At 36.8% G+C, this 25456-nt stretch overlaps 1 protein-coding gene across 3 annotated transcripts in view; it reads left to right on the top strand.

Moving 5' to 3' along the window:
- Positions 1-25456, top strand: part of GckIII (Germinal centre kinase III) — a 125214-nt gene that overhangs the window by 5213 nt on the left and 94545 nt on the right. For 2 of the 3 annotated variants that reach the window (XM_069501171.1, XM_069501211.1), the window contains exon 1: positions 17301-18245. The exons of the other annotated variant lie outside the window; for it this stretch is intronic. In XM_069501171.1, the coding sequence (XP_069357272.1) occupies positions 17955-18245 (291 nt within the window). In that variant the 5' untranslated portion in view covers positions 17301-17954. Of the gene's footprint in view, positions 1-17300; positions 18246-25456 lie in introns of those variants that run through there. 3 annotated transcript variants of the gene reach the window in all.

Raw genomic sequence — 25456 nt, 5'->3', positions numbered from 1 at the left:
TCAGTTGTTTTAAGTAATTTTGCATTCCTTAGATTAATTGAAATTCCGAGTAAGAATTTCTAGCAAATATTTCAAGAATACCAGGGGGTGAACCAAAAATTGATATAAAACTGCTTGAATTCTGGATTTGTTCTTTGAAACAAGAATTGAGATACCACATACCAGTATAAGTAGTTGAATATTTTTTAGAATAATTTATCGCCAATCATTTGTTCTGAGTCCGTTAGGTCGATTTTCTCGGCCGGCAGGCAAAAATAATAATTATTAGGTGACATGACAACCCTAAATAGGTAGTAATACAGCTAGAATATGATAGTAATTTAGTGCCTATAAAAAGCTTAGTTAGTTGAATTTTCAATATCTAACCATAGTTGCAAAAAGGCTGTTTGTTACAAGTTACAACAGAATTGAATGTTCCCGTCAGTCATCTTGTCGATATGAGGAAAGGCTGGAACACACGAAGTGCGACGCGCGACGGAAACGAGTCCAACGCGGCTCCTTGAACTTGTAATAGTTTACAAGAAACTGCGTTCACAGCGCGAAAAAAGTCTAACTAGGAGTCTCGGGCTGAGATCTAGAGATTGTATTTGTTCAGACTTCACTTTAGGATGGAAGTGTCTCGTTTTAACTCTCAGGTTGAGATCTATAGTGCGCACTTTGCTCAGACTTACTTTAGGGTGAAAATGAGATAGATTTATGCAAAAGATATATAAATCTTTCTCGTTCTAACTTTAAGGCTGAGATCTACAGAGCGCACTTTGACTTTGCTCAGACTTTGCTTACAGTTAGAACGAGAGAGATTTATGTAAGAGGCATAAATCTGTCTCGTTTTAACTGTCTCAAACTTGAATAAAGTCAAAACAAATCAGCCTAGCCTAGCCTAGCTAGGAAGCCGTACCGTACTGTAGTGTGATGTGCTTGATACAATTCCTGTATTACAAATCGTACACGCGTACGCGAGCGTTCTGGATACATGCCAATGCCGATCAGTCTATTTTGTTGTGGGTCCAAGCCTTATGTCGCAGCGGTCGTGCGCACCAGGTCGACGACCCGGACTTATCAGCAATCAAATTTGTACAGTCCTCCGATTTTGTGAAAACATACTTACCTAGGCAAATGTTATATTTACAAATGTAATAGTTCAAAACATTATTTAAACATTGTTTGTGTTATTATAATATAGATCTATGATGTAGATAAACTGACCCACAATGCCACTTAGTGAAAAGTTGAAAAAAACACAATTAATCAATTAAAACTAGGATATAAAATGCCCAAATATATCTAAACTAGTTTATGCCCGCGACTTCGTCCGCGTGGATTACACAAATTGCAAACCCCTATTTTACCTTCTTAGGGATTGAATGTTCAAAAATTGTTTCTCAGCTGATGTCTACGTCATAACAGCTATCTGCATGCCAAATTTCAGCCCGATCCGACCAGTAGTTTGAGCTGTGCGTTGATAGATCAGTCAGTCAGCTTTTCCTTTTATATATATATTCCTATTTCCTAGATACCTATGGTTATGTCCGAGACCGAGATTAGTTCCGCATTACTCTAATAACAATGATCTAAACTTAATCAAGGACACAAAGTAAAAACTTGGGTAACAATCTAAAAATTGTCTAAGTTACGAATCGCAATGTTATCACTTACATTACCTTAATATAATATATAAAACACAAAAAATGTTTCTACGTATGTCCGTTATAGACATGAATCCATCTAACCGATGTGCCCCAAAGCGGTTTCATTAGAAAGATAATAATGCGAAGATGTTTTTTTTTGCGTATTTATCACACGCTGGGTATTATTCCGTTAGTCAAGATATAAATAATTATTTTACAAAGCATCAATTTACAACTATTTTAATTAACCAATCGCTCGAGATAGACCTATACTTAGTACGTGACAGGTCGAGATGGCAATCGGGGAGGGAACGCCCCGCACATCCGCACAGGCCCCGCGCCAACCCAATGCGGGTGTGTGGGGCGTCCTCCTCATACCCCGATTGCCGTCCAAACCTGTCGCGTACTAGGAATACATCTGCCGCAAGATCTTAATCTCATAGCTTAATTTTGAAAGTAGAGCGCATTATTTTTCATTACAAGCTACTCCTCGTAGCAATGTAGGTCTGCGAGTATTTAAGGTAACTTCCTTTGAGTCACGTACTAACCGATCGATCCGTGTTTACTGCGCTTAACTTGCTCTACATTCGATTAAGCCTTAGAGCTCTAAACTATCAAATCTAGCCAGAAGTTACTACTTGGAAATCCAGTTAGAAGTTACATCTTGCAGCAATTTTACACCGATAATAATAGTTAATCACTGCTCACCTTTCCCCATTTGAACCTCGTAACAACCAGTATGAAATGGACTAGCGTGTCTTAACTAGCACAAAGTGCAAATGTCCAGTCTGTGGTAGGTGATTTCGAAGAAATAGAACCAAACCAATAAGAAAAATACTCATTGCTTCAGCGCTACGCCTTGGCTTCGAAATGCTGTAGGAAATTTTTACTAGCTTATGTCCGCGACTTCGTCCGCGTGGACAACACAAATTTTAAACCCCTATTTTACCCCCTTAATTATTGGGTTGAAATATCAAAAATCCTTAGCGAATGTCTACGTATTAATAGCTATCTGCATGCCCAATTTCAGCCCGATCCGACCGGTAGTTTGGGCTGTGCGTTGATAGATCAGTCAGTCAGCTTTTCCTCCTTTTAGATTCTAGTTTTTTGGGCCTTTTCTTTAAAAAAGAGAATGCCAGCCCTGTCGTTCCGTAATCTATCCGTACACGCTTAACCTATTTTGTACTTATTTAAATATTATATATCTATCTTAATTTAAAATCAAATGCATCCTGGCTGAGGATTTTTGATGAGAACTCAAAAAGATGGATTTTATTCATCTTCCTTTATCTTTTTCAATTCTAACCTAAACATCCACGTAATGTCATCGAAGGCATCGTGGATTTGTGTGACTCATCCATTTATCGATTGAGCTAGCTTAACGATGGTTTACTCTTTATCCTTGGATAAAGCATGTATGCTTGCGGCGCTGACGCAAGCGAATCTCGAGCCTCGAAGCTAAGTGCAAATACCAATAGATACTCAAGTCTTACATACAACAAAATAATAATATGTAGTTATATGCATATTTTTAGGGTTCCGTACCTCAAAAGGAAACGGGAACCCTTATAGGATCACTTCGTTGTATCAAATTATAAAAGGGTTTTACCTGTACATTGTAAAACAGATGTTTATTTATTTTTATGCATAATAGTTTTTGATTTATCGTGCAAAATGTCGAAAAAAATACTACTGTAGTACGGAACCCTCGGTGCGCGAGTCTGACTCGCACTTGGCCGGTTTTTTGTTCCAAAGTTCAAATCGTTTGCGAAGCTTAAGCAATGTGAAGTCATTTACGTCGACATCTTGGATAACTTCCAAAGCGAGTAAGCGACGTTAGTAGTTTGGTAACATTGTAATGTTTGTCGTACAGTGTAAACACCTGCCCGAGCCAGGCATAGTTACTTTTGTTTGACTTTTCTGGATTTCGACAATCGACATACCAAGTTTCTTTGATAGATGTATGTACCGTACCTACTCTGTTACGTTAATAATGCTATAGTTAAGTGTGTAAACACTTGGCTCCGAGTTCAAAGCGAATACGTCATTTTTATCGAATCTATCTATGAGAGGAGTATTCAGTCTAGTATCTATAAAAGATTAAACGTCCTTCCGAGGCCTTTCGAGCTTCTTCCAAGTATATAGTTTTTCATTCGTACTAGAAGTTATTATTATTAAGTACAGTCCTAACTCCTATTAGGAAAACTTCCGACTTAAGAGGCGGGCAGATTTAAAATTATTGATTTGATTCAAAATTGCTTTGTCAAGCCTAAATAACTTTCTAAACTCTTTTCTACTCTAGTTACTGGCCAAACCATTATTTGAAAGTGAGATATCAGTTTACAGATTTCTTTAATGTAACATGCGCTTGCTAAAAAAGATACAGAGAACACTTGTGTAAGATGTCTGAACTCTGGTCTATCAAGTGACAATAAAGGCAATTAGAAGGTGCTTCTGAGATACATTGTCCATACAGATATTCCAAATGCGAAAGTGTGTCTTTCTGTTACCTTTTCAAGGCTCATGTGTTTAGTCGATTTGGATGGAAAAACGAAATCCAGGCATGGGGTGTCGCAATAAGCATTATCTAATCAGCAAAATTAAAGTCAAAATCAAAGTCAAAGTCAAATGATTTATTCAAAATAGGTAATAAATTACTCTTTTCGATTGTCAGTTGTTGGATTTGTAAGATATAGTGGTGATAATAATTATTACGCAAACTTAAAACTACGAGGGTTCTTTACTTACTATTACTTTATTTCACTTCCGGATGATAAAAAAATTGGCCATCTAATGATGTTCGAATTTTTCAACACAGTTTTATATGGCCGTGTATGAAAATGGCAATCTGTTAGCGGTTCTTTCATTATGTGTCTAAGTTCTTGAGGGCTTTATTTATCATCATGTTCATCTTTGTCAACCCATAGACGTCCACTGCTAGACATAGGTCTCATGTAGGGACTTCCACACACCACAGTCTTGCGCCGCCCGCGCCGCTCTATTTATGGTAGAATAATATAATAAAATCGACCTTTGACCTCGCCGCTTCGTGATTCATGTGAACTATTGGGCCCACTACGGGTGAAAGGTGGGGGGAGGGGGACATGGTACTGTTTTAGCTGCCATTGTATCTGTAAAGGTCCTGTTACACGACAAGGCGCTTTATTTGTGCTGTCAGAATACTTATAGAAAGAATAGTTAACGTGGATTAGTGGTATTTAAATATTTAGATAGGTAATATCAACGTGGCAGATTGAGAAGTCATAACTACTGACACCTAGTCATATGGCAAGAAATCCATTTGTCTACTTTTTGTTGTTCTCACTTCTCAGACCTGGGCGCGTTTGGAACCCTCGTAGCTTTAGTTTTAAGTTTACGTAACTCCTATGGTTTTGGATTCCTCCATACTGTCCCAGTTAAAAAAAAACACACTGTACAAGCATAAATTGATATTAAAGGAAATAAAACCAAACATGAAATGTTTATTAGTAGGTAACTAGTCAAATTGGCGAAAAAGTTATCGGCGTAAAATGTCCTTAACCAGCGGAAATATTAATTATTGCGATAAGGAAACAAAAGGTTTATGAATATATATGTTTGCCAGCAATTAATAATTGAATTGTTGTACCTATCGTACATTTTAATTGACACAATTCAAAGTTACAATGTAGACGTAACTTATTATTTACTTACCTAATTAGGTACAATTTTGTAATACTATACTTACGTAGTTATTATTTTTACTGGACCCCTTTTTCTCTGTTAAAGTCAAGTAAGTACGAGCACTTTTAAAATTACTAAGGTAACAAAACACTTTATTTGAAGGAATTTTAAAAAGGCAATGTTCCATAATATTAAGCCCAACATTTCCACCGGTTGGCCTACTTACCGACCATTTAACTAGTCGTCACTTTATTATGAAGTATAGCTGGCATAAGCAGGATAAAAATAATAAATTGCGGCATTGTAGGGGACTGTTACTAGCACGACCTAGAGGGTCCGATGATTGCTGGTAATTCTTTATGTTTTATAGTAGTGGACTAAGAGCCAGCGCGTGCCAGACTTTGTTGTTTTACAAAAGCTGAAAGCTTCTCTGCGTATTGTCCTTAACACGGAGAAGAACGATCAGCGACTATGAAGTTTGGATCATGGTGGCTTGGGGAGATAACAGGTAATAAAGGTGTAAAAAATCTTATGCATTGCCAGACCACTTAGTATCGTGGCAACCCCCTGCCAGACACCCACGAACTTTAAGAAACGCAGAGAAACTCTGAAATTTTTATTATTTCAATAGAAATACAGCCCGCTGACAGGCAGATACATAGACAGACTGACGGACAGCAGGGGCTTAATAATAGGGTCCCGTTGGCATCCTTCGGGTATGGTACCCTAAAAACTAATGATAGATAGAAACATCATGTATAACCTTGACGTCACACGCAGAACAATAAAGAAATTCGCGCTGTCGACCTGGTACGCTCATGATGCAAGCGATTGGGCAAGAGACAATAATTCCGCAATACCCACCGATAGCGGTTATTAGTTGAAAGTTTCAATGGTAGGAGACGCAATAATACCGTTGCTTTAACCGCAATAATGACCTAATTGGTCTAATTTAATGTAGTTTTGATGGTACGGTGACTTTATTGTTCTTCTTGTTTAATTTTATGACTACGTTTAATAACAGCATTGTAAAATACTGGCCTGTTTACGCCGACGACATTATGTACGCGACAGGTCGACATGGCAATCGAGGTATGCGGCGGGGGGACACCCAGAACACCGCACGTTATCCGCGCTCGCGCGCACCGGGAGCGCGGGGGTTGTGGGGGTGTGCGGGGCATTCCCTCCCGATTGCTATCTCGATCTGTCGCGTACTATAGGAAAGCGGGAGATCTATTTGATTTTTGATTTTCGAATGCTAATTGATGGATATTGGACATTTTTAAGTGTACACAATACACATTCCATGGAGATTTTAATGATCCTGCAATAACCTGGCATATTTACGGAAAAAAGCACAGTAACTATAAGCGAATTCTAAATCTATCTAGTTTTTAACTAACTAGCTTAGTGTTTCATCCTATTACTTAATAGTCATCTCTATGCAAAGCCGTGCACTAACATGTGACATTATAGATGCTCGTATAACCGGTACTATGTCAAGTAACCTGTTAGTCGACCTGTTCCTAATGACATGACGCACACTTAATTCATCTATCATGTTGTGATTACGTTTTTATAGCGGTTTAGTACTTAAGGCCTCGTTCAGGGAACACGGGGCGTAGCGCGGCGCGGTGCGTCTTGCGATTTTCCTTTTATGAAGAAGCGCGTGGCGGCGCTTCCAGTAATATCCGTGGTCACGGCGCAGCGGCTCAAGATCAATTTGGCACTACAATACACACCGCTTTGCCATGACAGGTCGCAGAGAAAGCGGCTCGCGAAGTTGTGGCGGTATCTGCTGCCTGTTCTACCGCAATAACATCTACTCATTACGCAAAACTCGCGTAACAAGTAACAACGCTTCTGCATGAACATTCTCATTTAAATATCATCAAAAGTTTCATTTGATTGCTTTGCGCCACTAATGCACCCGCAAGTCGCAACGCCCCTCGTCTTCCTGAACGAGGCCTAACTCTTTAGTGAAATCGCGTGCGGAACTGGTTCGTATGGAATAGATGTCTAGTTTTTGCCCTACGAATTTCATAAGGAGTAGTGGTATAAAATTATTTTGTTTGAGGAAATAAAAACTTAACCTAAGGGCTACAATACTGACAATAACAAGTTATTATTTAAACATGAATAACTCAATGGGTCAGTGCCTGATTGAAGTTCAGTGAGCATCGTGAGCCTAGGATTCATAATTAAGGTCTTAAATTTGGGCTTAGTAACTAGTTCATGATGATGAGTGATGATGAGTTCAGTTTTTATTTTTAACGAAAAGCTATGTTCAGAGTTTCTCTACGTGATCAAATCAGAAATGAGAAGATCCGTAGAAAAACCAGAGTAACCGACATAGCCATATGGGTTGTGAAGCTGTAGTGGCAGTGGGCAAATAAGATCGTTTTATTTACTTACTGAAAAGCTTGAATGTTTTTCGTGATCTTTTGGTAGGTAATTTGTTGTTAGAGCAAGCATCATTATTCATTACTATTGCTAGAAATAACTAAATCTTATGTTATCTACAACTAAATTTAATTAAACCGAAATACTGTTTATAAAAAACTAAACAATATTTTATTATATTTTTCTTGATATAAAATTCGTTTCAACTTCGGTCCGCTTAATCATTTTTTAATTAAAAACGGTTTGTATTTGTAGGTCATTGAAGTCATCTCGTAAGTAGGTTACCGAGAGGTGGATCGTTGCTAAGTATTTCATCATTTGTGGGCGTGTGCAGCGCCTTGTGCATTGCTTATACACTGAACAGCTGTAATTCATGCTAATTGGTGTCGCAATGACCTTGTCGGACATTCTGTAGGTTCCTCATGTTATTTCTGCTTGGTTATATGAGTACTTATTTTGAACCTAATTATGACTAGGACCCAGATGAGGACATGCTGCACAATAAACAATGGCACCGATTCCGTTGTCTTTCTCTAAACTAAATTTAGAGTATATGCATCCTTTTCTTTTTAACAATGCTGAAAAGGGACAGAACATGAACTTTACATTTAAAGACTCTAAATTTTAGTGCACGCTACAAATTTAAACAGTAGGTAGGCTCGCGACAGTGCGCTAAAATCACGGGTTTTACCATCTAAAAATTAAATTTAAAACTGTCAAACTGCGTCTGTCCTTTTCATCATATTACATTAGTAAGAAGAGATTAGGTTGTGCTCAGAATCAGTACCAATATTTACTTGTCCCCGTCTGAGATTTAACCTATGAGCGATAAAGTTGAAATAAGTTCAGTTATGAGATTACTAGCTGATGCCCGTGACTTCGTCCGCGTGGAATCAGGTTTTTAAAAATCCCGTGGGAACTTTTTGATTTTCCGGGATAAAAAGTCTATGTCACTCTCTAGATACTTATCATGCAATAAATCACGTCAATTCGTTGCACCGTTGCGACGTCATTGAAGAACAAATCAAAAACCAACAAACCAACAAAAAACACACTTTCGCATATATAATAAGGGTACTGATTTTCTTAGTCTCTCAATTTTACAAGTTTGGCTGGCTTCTGAGCTCTGCGTAGTCGGATTTCTTTTCATTTACCTACTTAATTTTCAGGGATCGGTAGCTCAAAAAAAAGTGGCACGGAACCCTTCGCGTGCGAGTCCGACTCGCACTTGACGACTTTTTTGTGAGAAATCTAAGCTTTTTTAAAAGCGGTCTAAGTAGTCTTTCATGAAATTGGCAGTGTGGTGTTGGTTATCGCGTTTAGCTACATAAACAACCAACAACTTTCTCAAACTTTTAATTAATTTACTTGCGTGTTCGTTTTATATATATTTATTTATTGGCATCCAAAACAGATTACAATAATAATTATAACCTAATTCCATAATACAAAGTTTCGTCCTTATTGTAATCCTAAATGGTTGCACAGCATAACCAGAGTTTAAAAAAGCACGCAAATTGTAAATAACAATAAAAATAAATTAGTTGATGAATGGCCAACACCAAAGGCCCTATAATAATTATAAAGCTTGTATCTTACTATAAAGGCCGCTTAGGTTAAATGTGTTAACACCCAACTAAAGTTATTAGTAATTCAGATTGCGTTCCTTTAATTGGGTACCTGATGTTGCGTGACTATTCGACTTAACCGCGGGCACTTTCCAAAATTACACTCATTCTGCCACACTGCTGTCCACACGGCCATGTTATAACGATGGATGCGTAGTTATGCCCATCCAACGACGCTCAAATCGTATAAATTGTTGGGATATTTTGATTTTATAGGAAAAATATCAGTAAAAAGAAAAACTTGGACGTCCTGTTTGAGATATATATTTGAAGTAAGTGAATATGTCATCGAATGTAAAACAAAAACTCTTAGAAAAAATAAGAATAAGAACATATTTAAATATAAACAATTTAGTTTACAGTCAGTTCCAACATCCCCCTTTAAACTAAATTGTCTTACAAAAAAAACTCAACATAAAATATTAATACACAGGAACAAGAAAAAAAAAATTACATGAGAAAAAACTAAGACTTAAACTACCTGATGATTCTTCAAGTTCAATTGATTCATGCATATGCGACATAAGTGTCCTAACCAAATGCCAGAGCTGATACCTGCTCAGACGGTCAGAGTGCACCTCGTACGCAATATCTTCACTAATCATCTTAGGTGGAATATTCACAGTACAATCAACTATGTACACTGTACAGTCCACCGCAGGGCGAAAGCATGACGAACAGAATCACCTCAATTGATGCAGCGGTCGTATATCTACTCGTGTGGTCGTATCTCTTTCTGGATACCCATCAACACGAACCACTCATGTAGGAAATAATTCCGCATTTTAAACTTCCAAGTAGGAAAGAATTTTTTTTTCTTGTTCACAACCATCGATGTACGCAACAAATAAAGCAACAATGGACAATTAACACCAGTTTTCCCATCGATACTTTTCCATTAATATTTTTCAACTTCTATTTACCCCTAGAGCTTCGTGCTGATAACGTGTTGGGATATTTTGATTTTATAGGAAAAATATCAGTAAAAAGAAAAACTTGGACGTCCTGTTTGAGATATATATTTGAAGTAAGTGAATATGTCATCGAATGTAAAACAAAAACTCTTAGAAAAAATAAGAATAAGAACATATTTAAATATAAACAATTTAGTTTACAGCCAGTTCCAACATAAATGTTCTATTGTAGGCTGTTCGCCTTTAAAGGTCATCTCCCACCTCGATGCAAAATATATTCGACCAACATTTTTAGACACTATAATAACTGTTATGAAAAATGCAGCATAAAATAATGATAGTTCACGACTAAATCATAATCAACCGGTTTACTTTTTCTTCACCTATCTATACTAATATTATAAATGCGAGCGTGGTACTTATATCTACATTTGGTATTGATCTCACTGGCATATTATTAATTTAGTTGAGAGGGTGTTATCGTATAACTAGTTGTATGATTTCACTTTTCAGTTATGCGCAAATTGTATCAAGTTTTTACAATTTATAGTCGAGCTGTAAGGTAAATTTAGGCTTGCGTGTAGTTTGCACAGTAGTTTGCATGCCGATGCTCTATGCATGCATGTTAACTGCAACATAAGATTTGCATTTATTTTCTTATACCAATAGAAAATATTATTTACTTAGCGTATTCAGGAATCTTGATTTTCTAGAATATATATATATATATCTTTGTAGGTATATGTAGGACTAGGTAGGTATGGTAAATCTACCTGTAGGCTGAACTAGTTACATACAGGTACCTACTTAATTTTTATTAAACTGCACGTCTGGGTGGATGAAACTAGAACCAATTTTATGTATAGAAAATATATGTACTTATTTAATAAAACAAATTACGAATAATAATAAGAATAAATATATTAGAAATTCAATAGTACTTACCTAACACTAAAAACCAACCAAGGCTACCTATATGTAGATTGTAACATAAATGCATTTAGTCTAGTTCTAACTCAATTTTTTTACTAAAACAATACGATGTCTCATGTCTCTCAAAGTGAGTCTGACACGGGCCTTCTTTGATTTAAAAATATGAGATCTTAGCGCACAAACAGACCAGCTAAAAGGCAGCTTTACCTAGTCTCTAGGAGTCGTAAGTTATACGAGGGGAGTACTTGTACATAAATTTAATTCCACACAGTGTGTCCGATCAAACATTGCAAGCACCCGTTGTTTTGGCCAGTATTCGCAGCAAACCGCAAATGCCATGTTAGTTTCAGGTAGCCGCCCACTAGTGTCCGCGGTTAGCGGTCCGGTGTGCGGTCGCTCTAATGCAGGACGGGCCGCCACTCTGCTGACACACTTTGGTTCATGAATATATTATCCCATTTATCACCGTTGCTACGAAACTAGATTAAATTAATTGACTACACGTATACAATTAATTTTGAAATAGATATTGCGGGTCTATTATTATTTTCGGAATTTTGAAACAAATACGGTAAAATTTTGTCATGGATTAACGCCGCGCATGGACAATAAAGCTAAACGTGAGTATAGCCTTTTGAGCCGTTAGCCCAAGTCTCTTACTCTAGTGACCTAAACATCTAGCAGCAAATGTAATCTATATCCCAATTTAGTTTCCTAGCTCAACGGTTAAAGAGGAATGCCCAAACATTTTCCGTTGAGCCATGTGATTGTTTAGCAAGCAACGTTAAACCCACGTATTGCTAAAGTTGTCGCGCTCGTTCCGACGATACACAGGCTTACAAAAATGTTGTCTATTTCATCGGAATGTTACCCAGAAGTAAAATATGCATTCGGGTCACATTCTCGATGTTTATTTTAGAAGTTACTTCTACGCGTGTTGCCTACTTTTACTGGCCGCTAGCTTACGTAATAGATTAAAAGAGTTAATCTATTATAAGAAGATAAAGTTTTTTTATACCTTATATATATATAAAAGTCAGTATAAGTTAAAACAGCTTAAATAGGAACTTCATAACATTACAAGTAAGGGTAAGTTATCGCAATGGGTACCGAAGCTGTGATAGCCTAGTGGTTAGGACGTCCGCCTTCCAACCGGAAACCGCACTTCGCCAGCGTGGTAGACTATGGCCAAAACCCTTCTCACTCTGAGAGGAGACCCGTGCTCTGTAGTGAGCCGGCGATGGGTTGATCATGATGATGATGATGATGATGATGATGATGATGAAGTTATAGCAAATCACATTATATTATTAGTCAATAATGTCAAGTTTGACGTATTCCTCCGTGAACGATAACAAACTTGTGATAGGTATTATGCCTACCGAATTCGATAAAATAGACTAAACATTTTGACTAACCAAGTATGATAAGCGTACGTCAATCGACACAGACATACAGGCGCGCCAGTATCGGTTGCTTGGTAAACTTGTCAAAATAATTTTACATAAGTCAGGTTCACATGTTTCTATGACCCACTTCGAATGTAAAACTGCACCTACTCATGAACACTGAGGGCCTCACAAATAAAAAATTAAGCACTGCTTGCTTATACATGACTTATGTACACATTTATTTTGCGTTGTCATATATTTGTACGTGTATCTTCTAAATATATAAAAGGAAAAGCTGACTGACTGACTGACTGACTGACTGACTGACTGACTGAATGACTGACTGATCTATCAACGCACAGCTCAAACTACTGGACAGATCGGGCTGAAATTTGGCATGCAGATAGCTATTATGACGTAGGCATCCGCTAAGAAAGGATTTTTGAAAATTCAACTCCTAAGGGGGTGAAATAGGGTTTTGAAATTTTGTAGTCCACGTGGACGAAGTCGCGAGCATAAGCTAGTAATTTATATATGCTTAAGCAGTGTGTAATTTTTTTCACTAAGGGCCTCAATCTTTTATTAGGGTTCCGTACCGAAAAACGGAATCCTTATAGGATCACTTTGTTGTCTGCCTGTCTGTCTGCCTGTCTGTCAAGAAACCTACAGGGTACTTCCCGTTGACCTAGAACCATGAAATTTGGTAGATAGGTAGGTCTTACAGCAGACATTTGGGGAAAAATATGAAACAGTGAATTTGTGGTTACATACCACAAAAAAATAAAATTGTGGTCATGAATTAATAATAAATATTTCCAATTTATAATTAAGATAACTAACTATATCAAGTGGGGTATCATATGAAAGGTCTTCACAATATGTGCATTCTAAAGCAGATTTTTATTTATTTTTATGCATCATAGTTTTTGGATTATCGTGCAAAATGTCGAAAAAATACGACTGTAGTACGGAACCCTCGCTGCGCGAGCCGGACTCGCACTTGGCCGGTTTTGTATTAATCATCAGCGGCCTGCGTGTTTGTGGAAGATATATTCCAAATTATTGTGAACTTTGACTCACTGTAGGTGTCAAAAATAGTAGGTATAAGTACAGCCTGAGCATGCAATATTTTAAGTTTCTTCTTAATAAGTTAATTTTATTTATTTATTTAATTTATGAAAACAAGCAGTAATTCAATTTAAATGATAGGTAATTATATAAAACACTAACCTAAATAAGTCACAATAAATAAAAATAAAAAAAATTCTACGAGAAGATTATCATGAATAGAATAATCTCCTCATAAAAAAGGAATTTCTCGCGTTTTCAATATGTAGCTGGGTAAGTGATTATACAAAACCGGCCTAGCAGAAAAATATGAAAAAAGACGATCCAGTCGATTTATTGAACACACATTGAATAGTTAACTGTAAATTAGTAAACATCAGCTTTGATACCTTGAAACTAAATAAATTCTAGTTTTGTCTACATATCAGACTGAGTTGTTAAGCGAACTCGCAAGATTTTCATGTTATGCTTAAATGAATACTTTGCTATAGCACACTCATCACGGTGCATACTTAGCGCCGCGCTCTTGCTTTGTATAGATTTGTGTTTAAATTGAATGGAGGATTAAAGAGAATCCTTTTAAAATTTCTATATTAATTTCATGTCAAAGGGCTTACTGTGCATTAATAATAATAGCTCCCAGTACTTACATATCCCTCGAAACGATTTTCTAAAACATTGTGAAGTATTGTCAGAAAGGTTTGCTGTGACATACATTTTAAAATTGAAATATTACAAATAAAATATACCATAAGTGCATTCGGAGCAAAACGTCTTCTAAAAGCTTTTCCTGCATTGTGTGTTCCCACACGAGGTTTCATTCTTCTTTCAGTTGAACCGATCTAAAATACGGCTGCAGAAGCGACGGGACGGGCCATCGATTTTCTCATTCGCGCTTCAGGTGGAAATAGCTCTTTTCGAACCATTGCCGCTGCACCAAGCGCACAAGTCTGTTCAGATCAAATAAATCGAATGCTCTTAAATAAGACGCCGCTGGACTGTAAACATTTTATTGGAGTTTTTTTCTCTCGCCTTTTTACAACGTCTGTTGGTGATAAAACTGATTTCAATTACCTTTAAATGTACTGCTAGCGTTTTTGTGTTGTCCATTAAATGTTGTCTTGTCAGTAAATTACAAATATCTAGACTTCTTAGTTTTTAGTTTAAGCAAATATTATTCGATCCCTCTTTAAGTTCAGTTAAGTTAAACATTGATGAAACTTATCAGTGCATCAAATCCCTTAAAACACTTTATTATGTTATGTTTGCCAGTGGGACTTAATTTATACCTCAATTAGTCATTATCAAATTAATCCTTCACAGTTTTTTATATTTCACCTTCAGCATTAGCTTTTGTAATCAAAAAGTAATTATAAATAATTACTTTCAAAATTGCCTCAGCCAATATTTATTCAACTTCGCCATGTATTTGTATAAGCCATTGCTAAACAAGCCCAGTAGGATAAATACCGTACAGAGCCAGTAACCAGAATTGAAAACATTAACAGCAGAACGGTGTGCTGTCGGTCGGATATTGCGCTCTCATGGCGTCGTCGAGTTCGCTTAATGCGCTTCCGATGTGACGCAAATGGGATGTTTTGTACATCTACAATCCAATTCCATGATGTGGACCAGGTGTGATCTGTCGGCCAACTAGAACATTGGATATTTATTTACGATCGGTACTATTTACGTATGCAAACTAATCGAGCCGGCTAACATTTGTTTTATTTCTAGCTCTTTTAAATATTCAATTGTATTTATTGGAACGAAGACCGCAGTGATATATGGACGAAGAATAAATATTGGCAAAAAATACATCGTGAGTTGAATTTATGAATCTTAACAGTTAGACACTCGAATAATAAATGATCGAGAGACCTCATTGAAAAACTACTTATATTTGTCGAACTCTCTAAACTGTTATGATAGCACCAGCCTTGTTCATCATTTTGAATGAGACAATTAAATATCTATCGATTGAATTCCCAATAAATTCTCTGTAATTGTTCTTGTTGCTGGCACTTCGACGCCATTCTATAACAATGCAAATTGGTCTATGAACGGAACAGTGGCTCCATCGCGAACAGGGAAAACCAAATCGTGGCAATAAATTTTGGGTCCAATGCGCCCAGACGATTTATGTTTCCTACCTCCACTGAGGTTTAGTTTAACTAACTGGATTGTACATACATACTACCTACCATTTCTGTATACGGTGATCGTTTTAAAGACGTGAGTTGTGACCAGCATGGTGTACAGTAGTGTTTATTAGTGTGTAGTGGATATTAGACCATAAAACATTTTAGTGTCTTCGTCTTCTGTCCGCGCTTTATCATGCGCAAATATCTCCTTTTTTATCTATCATCAGCCGATTGTGATAGATAGGACTTGGAATGTCTTGATAACATATCATCGGGGTTTATTCACCAAGATTTTTCCAAATTATAAACTCTTTTTGTACTGACTTAAATAACTTTTTGCATCATGTTCTTGCGTTAGGTAATCTTATTTCCAAAGTATGACAGCAATTTCGTTACTTTTTTAAATTATACCTACCTGTATAAAATGTATAGATATATCCTGCTACTTCTTTCAACACAGCATTGTCAGTCATTTTAGTCACGCGTAGGCATCGTTCATCGTCGGTTGTATCAGTTTATTAGTGACCTTCTTGTATTTGAATTGTTTGCAAAAAATGTTTCTGTGAGAGTGGTTTGTACTTGAAATACGTGTGATTTATAAAAAAAGCTTAACTTCTGTCACTCATTGCGGGGCAGCAGGTAGACATTGAAAAGAATGCGGAATAGAGGCCAGAATATGTGTCCCTACATTCTTGAACCAAACCCACACGATTTACACACCTGTTGCCTACTTCGTTTTAGATACACTGTCGTTACTTAGAAAGTATAATTACATTGCTGATCGTTCATATATCGCTTTAAAACATGGCGCATGCCCTTATAATTTAACAAATACATGTACTGCAGCAATTTTTTCCATTTAGTTTAACGATGAAATACTCTGATCTAACGGGTCATAACGCATAACGTATTTGGGCCGCGTTGCCCAATGTCGGACAAATACAACCACGTGTGGTTTCACCTTACAAGTGTTTGACTATAATAGACCAAAAGGGTCCGTATTCCGATCACGGCTCCGCGGGCGGTGACTCTTCTGGACGGTTCAACTCGCTGCCATTGCATTTTACGAACTGCACATTGAATACAAATGTCACGCAGGTCGTACTGAGGCGTTCGAGATGGATCGGCGAAATTTTTTCTATTTCTTTGTCTCGTTAGCTTTCACGATCTGTTGTTTGAATGCCTTTGTTTACTCAATTATTAAACGTTCGTCATTCATCGTTAAAAATTTAAATTAAATCCCACTGAGCACATTTCATAAACCGTACCAAGAATTACATTTTCGGATAAGTATAATATGCCTACTTTGGCTTGATAGTTGATGTTGTCTGCGTGCACCGCGACGGCGCGGCGCGGTGCTGCGGCGGAGCGAAGCAGCTGGTGCTGCACGGTTCGCTGGCGCCGCTCGCCGCCCGTCGCCCGCGCACTCGCCGCTCCCCCGCTCTCCCTTGCGAAAAATCATAATGCAATTGCCAGGACGGCCGATGTGGAACGCTTAACGACCACTGCCATCACGCTACCAGTCTACACTCAAATGCGTTGTAACTCACACGCCATCCATCACTATGGATTAGTTGTCGGGACAGATTTCTCCTGAGGTGTGCGGCCGAGTGGAAACTAGTGACCGTCTAAGTTACCATTGGATTGGATATTCAGTGATGTGAACTTTTCACTAGTTGTGGTTAACTTATTCATATATTACTAAATACTCACGTTACTTTTACGTGATCAGTATCATTTGACTGTTATTGCTCATGAATCGTTCGGTGAAACAGACCGTACAATTTTTGATGGCTGTACTGACCGATTTTTTATATTTTGTAAAGGCGTTATAACTTTGAATTCATTAGCGACCTTTTTCGTCGAAACAATCGTCCATCAAAGACGAATTAATTCTTGACGCGTCTCATTCGCGTCCGGTGGTTCATGCTTTCCAAGTGTTCATGATTTCAAACAGTCTTTCTTGGCGAACCGTTGCCTAGACCACTTGCCCGTGGTCTGATTGCGTGATGGTACCTAATCAAACGAATTATAATAAACGGTAGTAATCGGCTAATTATCTTTTTTTAGGGCGATAAAGCCATTAAAATCGTGTAATGCCTCGTCAGTGCGCGATTTACGTCGGAGTTATAAGGTGATGTTTTACGTTTTGTGTTAAATAAGTGATAGTGAATTAAGGAAAATGTGGGGTGCTGCAGTGTCGAATCCACCTCATTACCATTACATTCAGGGGCCGGGGCCAGGAGGCCCTGGTCCCCCACGAGGGCCCGCCGGACCTATATTGTCTGGACCGAGCGCGAGACATTTGCGGCCCCAATCATCTTACTCTTTGCCCCATGGAAGTAATGGGCCGGGCCGGTGGGGGTGGTCTGGTAATAATGCATCTTCGTTTGACCGAAGGCAGTTAAAGGTCCCGCCACAGCCAGTCAGACCAGCTCCAGTCCGACTTGCGGAAAAGAGAAATGCTAATTATGTAAGTCTGAAGAGCATTCAAATATATAACATAGCCTCAAATTACAGCTGGTATTAATAGCATGAATTTTGTTATTGTTGATCGAATAGATAATATTTTTGGAACGGAAATAGCGTGAACTAGTACAACATGTGACATTAGCATAACATGTTCTAGGATACGAAAACGCAACTTCCTATCGCGATTATGTGAGTTTCGCTCAATTAGCATGTTTAGTTGCCAATTAACGCCCCTAGGATTTTTTTTAAACCATTCAACCTTACTTAAATACTTAAGTATTAATTACTAGATTACTTATTAGACTTTAAATACGTTTTACCCAACTACTTTCGGTCGGGAAATCAAATCATAATATACTTAATACCTAGTTATTATATTGATTACTAGTATCTATTTTATGGCGGTATTTCTTGTAATTATTTGTATTTTTGTTAAAAATGGGCCTTTTGTATAGGTATTATGTTTAGTAAGTAGGGCTCTACTTCAAATATCTTCTCTAACTTCTATCTTAATCTTATTCGACTTCTCTTTTAAGTCCTGGAATGCAAAGGACCGAAACTATTTTCCTCCCAAGGGATCTTATACGATTTTAATATTACGGCTTTTCAAGTTAGGGTGTTTTTTACCCGACTACAAGGAGGAGTGTGGAGGCTAGAGCGCACGTTTATAGGATGTTTGAGAGTGTGTGTTTGTCTGTTCATCGGGGATACGAGATAGATGTCGTTAGCTTCGTCATGGTTCGGAGTAAGTCAGATAAAAATAAAGTTGAGAGGAATCTGTCAAGTTTAGTATCAAACGATAGGTCCCATTGTAAAGATTCTGAAAATATACATACTACTTGCCTCGGTTTCACTAGAAAATCGAGGAATTTTAGAAAATCTGTGAAAGGGTAAAAAAAAAACGGGTATTACTTTATTTTTGACCGAAAGCCTAAATACGAGCTTTCATGTATTTGTATGTGTACATATATAACTTGAAAAATGACGGACTTTCGTACTAACTTTCATTCGCTATTTAACCCGCGGTTTAGGCTGTGCGTTGATAGATCAGTCATTCAGGACAAGTCTTTTTATATATATGTACATTGTACATAGATTTAAATACTAAGCAGGTAACATGCATAAAAGAAAAATGTCTGGCATCAGTACTTAACTTTATCTTGTTTGAGTTTATACTAAGTATTTATTTTCTTTTTAAGTAACAGGAGCTCATAACAGTACAATAGGAATAACAGTTTTATTTCCTTGTCTCGCAATGCGTGTCGGATGTCGACTGCGCACGCGTCACCCGACACGAATGCGTTTCTAATATTCGCTCAAGGTATGCGGCTTTTGTCACACTATCTATGTTTTATGTAGCAATAACTAAGTACTTGGTTATTCAATTAAAATGACAATAAAAGAGATAGAGATCATGTATTTGTTTATTGTTATCTGAAAAAAACTTATTTTAATCATGGTCAAAGATATGAGTATGTATAAATAGCTAACTCATTTTTAATAAAGTTGTAGGTATAATAACATACCTACTACATTATTAAAAATTACATATCTAGATTCTTTGACGGAATTTTTTATAAACTACGATGTTTGTAAGTAGGTATTTACATAATCATGATATTTAACTAATTTTCTATTCGCATTGATAGGACTTACTTTTTGATTTGGTTAAAAATAACGAAATGAATCTACTTCATAAAATTCTTAAAGACTGACAGACACAACACAGCTTAAACCAGTGGGTCTAGACTAGACTATAGAAGCATGGAATTTTGCACAGAAATAAAGTAGACGATCACTAAAAAGCATTTTTGAATATTGATCCCTTAACGGTCGCTTCAGATTGGTAGCGAATCCGATTCTGAAATGTGTAGGTGTTTCTGAATTAGGTATAATAACATACCTACTACATTATTAAAAATTACATATCTAGATTCTTTTGACGGAAATTTTTATAACCTTCGATGTTTGTAAGTAGGTATTTACATAATCATAGTATTTAACTAATTTTCTATTCGCATTGATATTACTTACTTTTTGATTTGGTTCAAAATAACTACATAAATCTACTTCATAGAATTCTTATAGACTGACAGACACAACACAGCTTAAACCAGTGGGTCTAGACTATAGAAGCATGGAATTTTGCACAGAAATAAAAAAGTAGACGATCACTAAAAAAACATTTTTGAATATTGATCCCTTGTTAATAACGGGAAACCCCATCGAGCTCACTGCTAGTCTATGCTAATTAATATGTATTATAAAGAGCTAAGGTTTATAAGTTTGGATGTAAAGGGTACCTACTTCAGAAATAACGTTTCGATTTTAATTTTTTTTTACTGTTAGTACTGTACTACATTATATAGTGCTGCTAATATGCTATAGGTTTTCAGCTGCTATAGTCCACGCGGACCAAGTCGCGAGAAAAAGCTAGTACCTAGTTTATAAAAGCGTAAAGAATTGATCTTATGGCTCTTGGTCTGTGATATCCGCGAATTGCACCATAGTTAACAAATCACTAAATTGCATGAGTCAAACAATAAAGAGTTTGAACAGGCTAACTACGTCACTTTCATTGAAAACTAGTTTGTAGAACGCGAACCGCGACATTGCTAGAGACTGCACCGCCGCACAGTGACAATTAAGTACCTACCTACTGTAATTGGTATAATAACTTACGATTTCATCTGCGATAGTAATTTATTAAATCCTGGCCAGTCCAGTTTATTGATTTACGATTTCATCGTTAGGCTTTATGACAGTTATTGCCGTAATACAGAGCCTAACATCCGAACTCATGTACCTACGAGTTAGGTACTCGTAGGTACATGAGTAGGTACATCAGTCAGACTGTGCAGAACCAATATATGACTTCAAAGCGGTTAAACATTGATCTAAGAAAAAATCTAAAATTATTATAGAATTTAAAAAAAACCATACTATGCTTACTAATATTATAAATGCGAAAATGTGTGTCTGCTAGCCTTTCACGGCCCATCCGTTTAACCGATTTTGATGAAACTTAGTACAGAGATAGCTTGCATCCGGGAGAAAGACATAGGCTTATTTTTTATCCCGGAAAATCAAAGAGTTCTCACGGAATTTTTTAAAAACCTAAATCCACGCGGATGAAGTTTTTGTTTTAAAATATAATGGTTCTCTGGCACATTTGGAAAATTCGATTAACGTGCAAGATTTCTTTGGAACATCTCTACTAAGTTAATAAATACTTATTAATATTTGTCTGTTTCCGTCAACAGTTACTGCGGTTATTTTTTACGTTTAGTTCCTAAAAAGGAAATTTTGAAATGGTAAGTTGATAACCCATTTACGTAACTCTTACGACAAGTGCAAAAAAAGATATTCGCATTCCGTAGGCCCGTTTTATCGAGCGGTTGCTATATAGGGTAGAATCTAATGAATGGCAAACGCGTATGTGAGGACAAGCGTGGACTAGAGCCAAGTTTCTAGACAGATTACGTATTAGCCGAAGGCGTGGACGCTACGTTGGAATCTTTGAAAATACTTGTTCATTCTGTTTGCTGTTTAAAATAGAAATGATGAAAATTGAAGACGTGTAGATATGGTTATCTTCCTCTTTTGGCGAAGATGCTGTTATAGAGGCGTTTAGAATGATGACAAAATGGAAAACACAACAAAAAAAGGCTTACTTACTTAGTCCATACCCATATTATAAATGCGAAAGTGTGTTTGTTTGTTGGTTTGTTGGTTTATATTGTTGGTAATAACGAAGGTCTGGCAACACAGGGAGGAACGATCAGCGACTATGAAGTTTGGATCATGGTGGCTTGGGGAGATAACAGGTAGTCAAGGTGTAAAAAAATCTTACGTCAAAGTATTAAGTCTAATTTTTTAGTATTTTCTTCGAAATAGTACCTATTAGAAATCACGTCATGCATTGCCAGACACTCAGTAGGGCCCCCTGCCAGACGCCTTTTAACTTTTAAACTTTAAGGGAGTCTGGCAGGGGGTTGCCACGACACTGTCTGGCTATGTGTCTGGCATGACGTAATTTCTAATACTATTCCGAAGAAAATTCAAAAAACTAGACATTATACTTACACGCGCTGGCTGTCTCTTTATTAGTATATCAAGGCACATGTGACTAAAATGCGCAACAGCTGCGTCGCCTTGTCTCGGCCCGTTGTCATCCGTTGATAACAACACCCCATTTTACGTATACCTATTTGAAATGTACACAAATGTCTACATTCTTTAAATCTCAATTTTTGTTTTGGGTTAACACTTAACAGTAAAAGTCATTTCAGAATCAGGTAAGTAATGGCTGAAATAGATGATTCATCAATTTAACTGAAAAGATAAATGATGATTGCAGATGAAAATTACATTAAACAACAACACAAAAAGTACATTTATGGGTATAAGACTTGTACGTCATGACTCGTTGATTTACTGATCAAGCAAAGTATACATTCTAAATAGTGGGTTAGGTTAAAAACTTGATATTTCAGTAAGTTCCTTTTATGACGTTGGCACAAAGATTTTTGGAAATTCTACCCCTGAGGGTAAAATATGCAGGCATGTATCTTCCTTCTGTCTGTGTTTTTTATTCTTTAATGTAATCCTTCTTGTGGTTGTGCAAATAAAGTGTATTTATTATTATTATGAAAAGTCAGTTTTCAAGGGCTTCCAGTTTAAAATGAAGAAAACGTTGTCACGATTTTTAGAAAATATTTCCATTTGCAAATTCTGGTCAGCTATAGTTTTTTAATAACAATTAAAGATTTAATAGATATTTTTAGGGTTCCGTATTTTTTAGAGACACTAAAATTTTGAGTAAAACTACATATATTCATTCACTTCCGTTCATTCGGCATAGGGACCAGAAATAGCTTGATTAACGCCTTGAGACTCCAAGATACGATTAAGTACCAATTTTAGAAATAAGCCAATCAGAGAGATAGCAATAATTGTATCCCAGTTACGTAGTCTGGGACTGAAAAATCACTTTATCCCCTCGACAGTACCATTATTAGGGGAGAGTTATCTCCCAGAGATTTACATAACAAACTTTTAATTATCTTCTCCAAGTTATCGCATAAATTTATTTTCTTAAAAAGTTTCTTCCATTTCCGAATTTTGGTAATGCATAGCAAGTTCTGTTATTGTATTTTTTGTATGAACTTTCACTTTTTAAATTTAAGCACAGCATTGGTTAAGTTCAACTGTCGATTACAATTTACAACAGTTGTGATTATGTTAGAGTAATACTCAGGCCCAATTTAACCAATGATGCTGTTATCCGAGAATAGTTCTCGTATATTTTAGGTTATTAAGTATTTGGTGAAACGAAAATTTAGCTATCTGAGAGTAAATTGCGATTATCCTGGCTATAAAATGGATTACATGTTGGTGAAATTTGCCCTTTATAAATGCAGTGTGAATTTTAGTTCTCTTGGTTTTATGTCAACAAATGACAGCGTTGTTTCTAGAACCTGTATAAATTACTAATGTCTGATCTAAAAATACTAGTATTCTAGCGTTTAAACTATCGTGACTAAACGACTGAATACGTGAGTAAAGCCGGTTTCTCCTACATATCCTAGACTCCTAGTATTCTATTCTATGGTACATTACTGTGGGATAGGGATAGGTATGTCTAGACTTCTACCAGGAAGTGGGGTGGCATTGGGCGGGAACGTTCGGTTTGTAGTTTCAATTGAGTCTATCCCCAATGAAATTCTTTTACTAAACCGTGGGATTTTATGTGATATTCTCGTGTTTGCTATATTTTTGTCCATTTTTGTTATATTTTCCCTTTAAAGTAATCTCTTCTTTGTAATGAATGCAAATTTGAATAACTCTAAATCGCATTTTGCAGGCTGTTACGTATATAGACTAGACATTCTCTATGCGCTCTGAAAATTTCGTTAACGTTTACAAAGGAGGTTTCAATCTTGCTTTCCCACTGTCCGATACCCCTATACGCGGCTTCCATTTTTTTAATTAAAATCGAATTAGTGCACCTTAACAAATATAGGGTTATGCAGGATACAAGGCCCCTTTGGGCGCAACATTTTTATGATGAGCTGTTTGCATTTTGGCACAATATTTAACTGTTATAAAAAGTACTTAGCTTTGGAGAAACATTTATTTTTATTTAGCATAACTAGTTAAGTACTTAATAGCCAAGTAAATTCGGACATGTAAACTAAGGATCGTTTTACATTGACAGCGAATCAAATGTTACGTATCATATTACTTCTATCTGCAACTAAAGCACAAACTGCCATCGAAAATAAAAAGGCATTTGCGTGAATGCGTGTCTTTTTTACACTGTGGAGATTAGAGGTCAGTATGCTATGTCCAGCTATGGCTGTCAATATGAATCGACCCTTAGTTCATTTTTAGAGTTCCGTACCTCAAAAGGAAAAGGAACCCTTATAGGATCACTTCGTTGACTGTCTGTCTGTCGTTTCTATAGGGTACTTCCCATTGACCTAGAATCATGAAATTTAACAGGCAGGTAGGTCTAATAGCACACGTAAAGGGAAAAATCCGAAAACCGTGAATATGTAGTTACTTTGTTTAATCCTGAGTCTACATGTGCAAATCGCCATATTGCATCTTCAGATTGGACTACCTACTTTTTTTGCGTGCACTATACTTTAAAATTTGAGAAAATAAGTAAACTTTAAACAGTTTAAGTTCGCTTCTCGTCGACGTGTCCTTAATTAAGATGCACGAATCACGATCTCGTATCTTCTCAGAATATCTAAGGGTAACCCCAATTATAATGGCTATACCTATTAACTTTTGAAAAGGCGGTAATACACTCGCCTTTTTATAAATTCCGCGAGATCGGATCAGACTCAATAAACGCTTTTGTTCACGATGAGTCTCATTTTATCACCCTTCAGGGCCTTTTACCGGCGGAATTTAAAGAGGGTATAATGACATTACGTTCGTACCCGGTTCGGTTGTGCCTCGGGGCTACTAACGCTCTTACCTATAAGTATTAATATAACACACTAGGTGATGCCCGCGACTTCGTCCGCGTGGATTTAGTTTTTGAAAAATCCCGTGGGAACTCTTTTATTTTCCGGGATAAAATTACCTTCCCCGGGATGTAAGCTGATAGTGAAGCTATACCCAATTTCTTTAAAATTGGTTAAACTGTTGGGCCGTAAAAAGCTAGCAGACAGACAGACACACTTTCGCATTTAT

The sequence above is a fragment of the Maniola hyperantus genome, chromosome 1, assembly GCF_902806685.2.
Source record: "Maniola hyperantus chromosome 1, iAphHyp1.2, whole genome shotgun sequence".
Taxonomy (NCBI): Eukaryota; Metazoa; Arthropoda; class Insecta; order Lepidoptera; family Nymphalidae; genus Maniola; species Maniola hyperantus.
The sequence above is the reverse complement of the archived record's forward strand: the minus strand, read 5'-3'. Positions and strand labels throughout refer to the sequence as shown.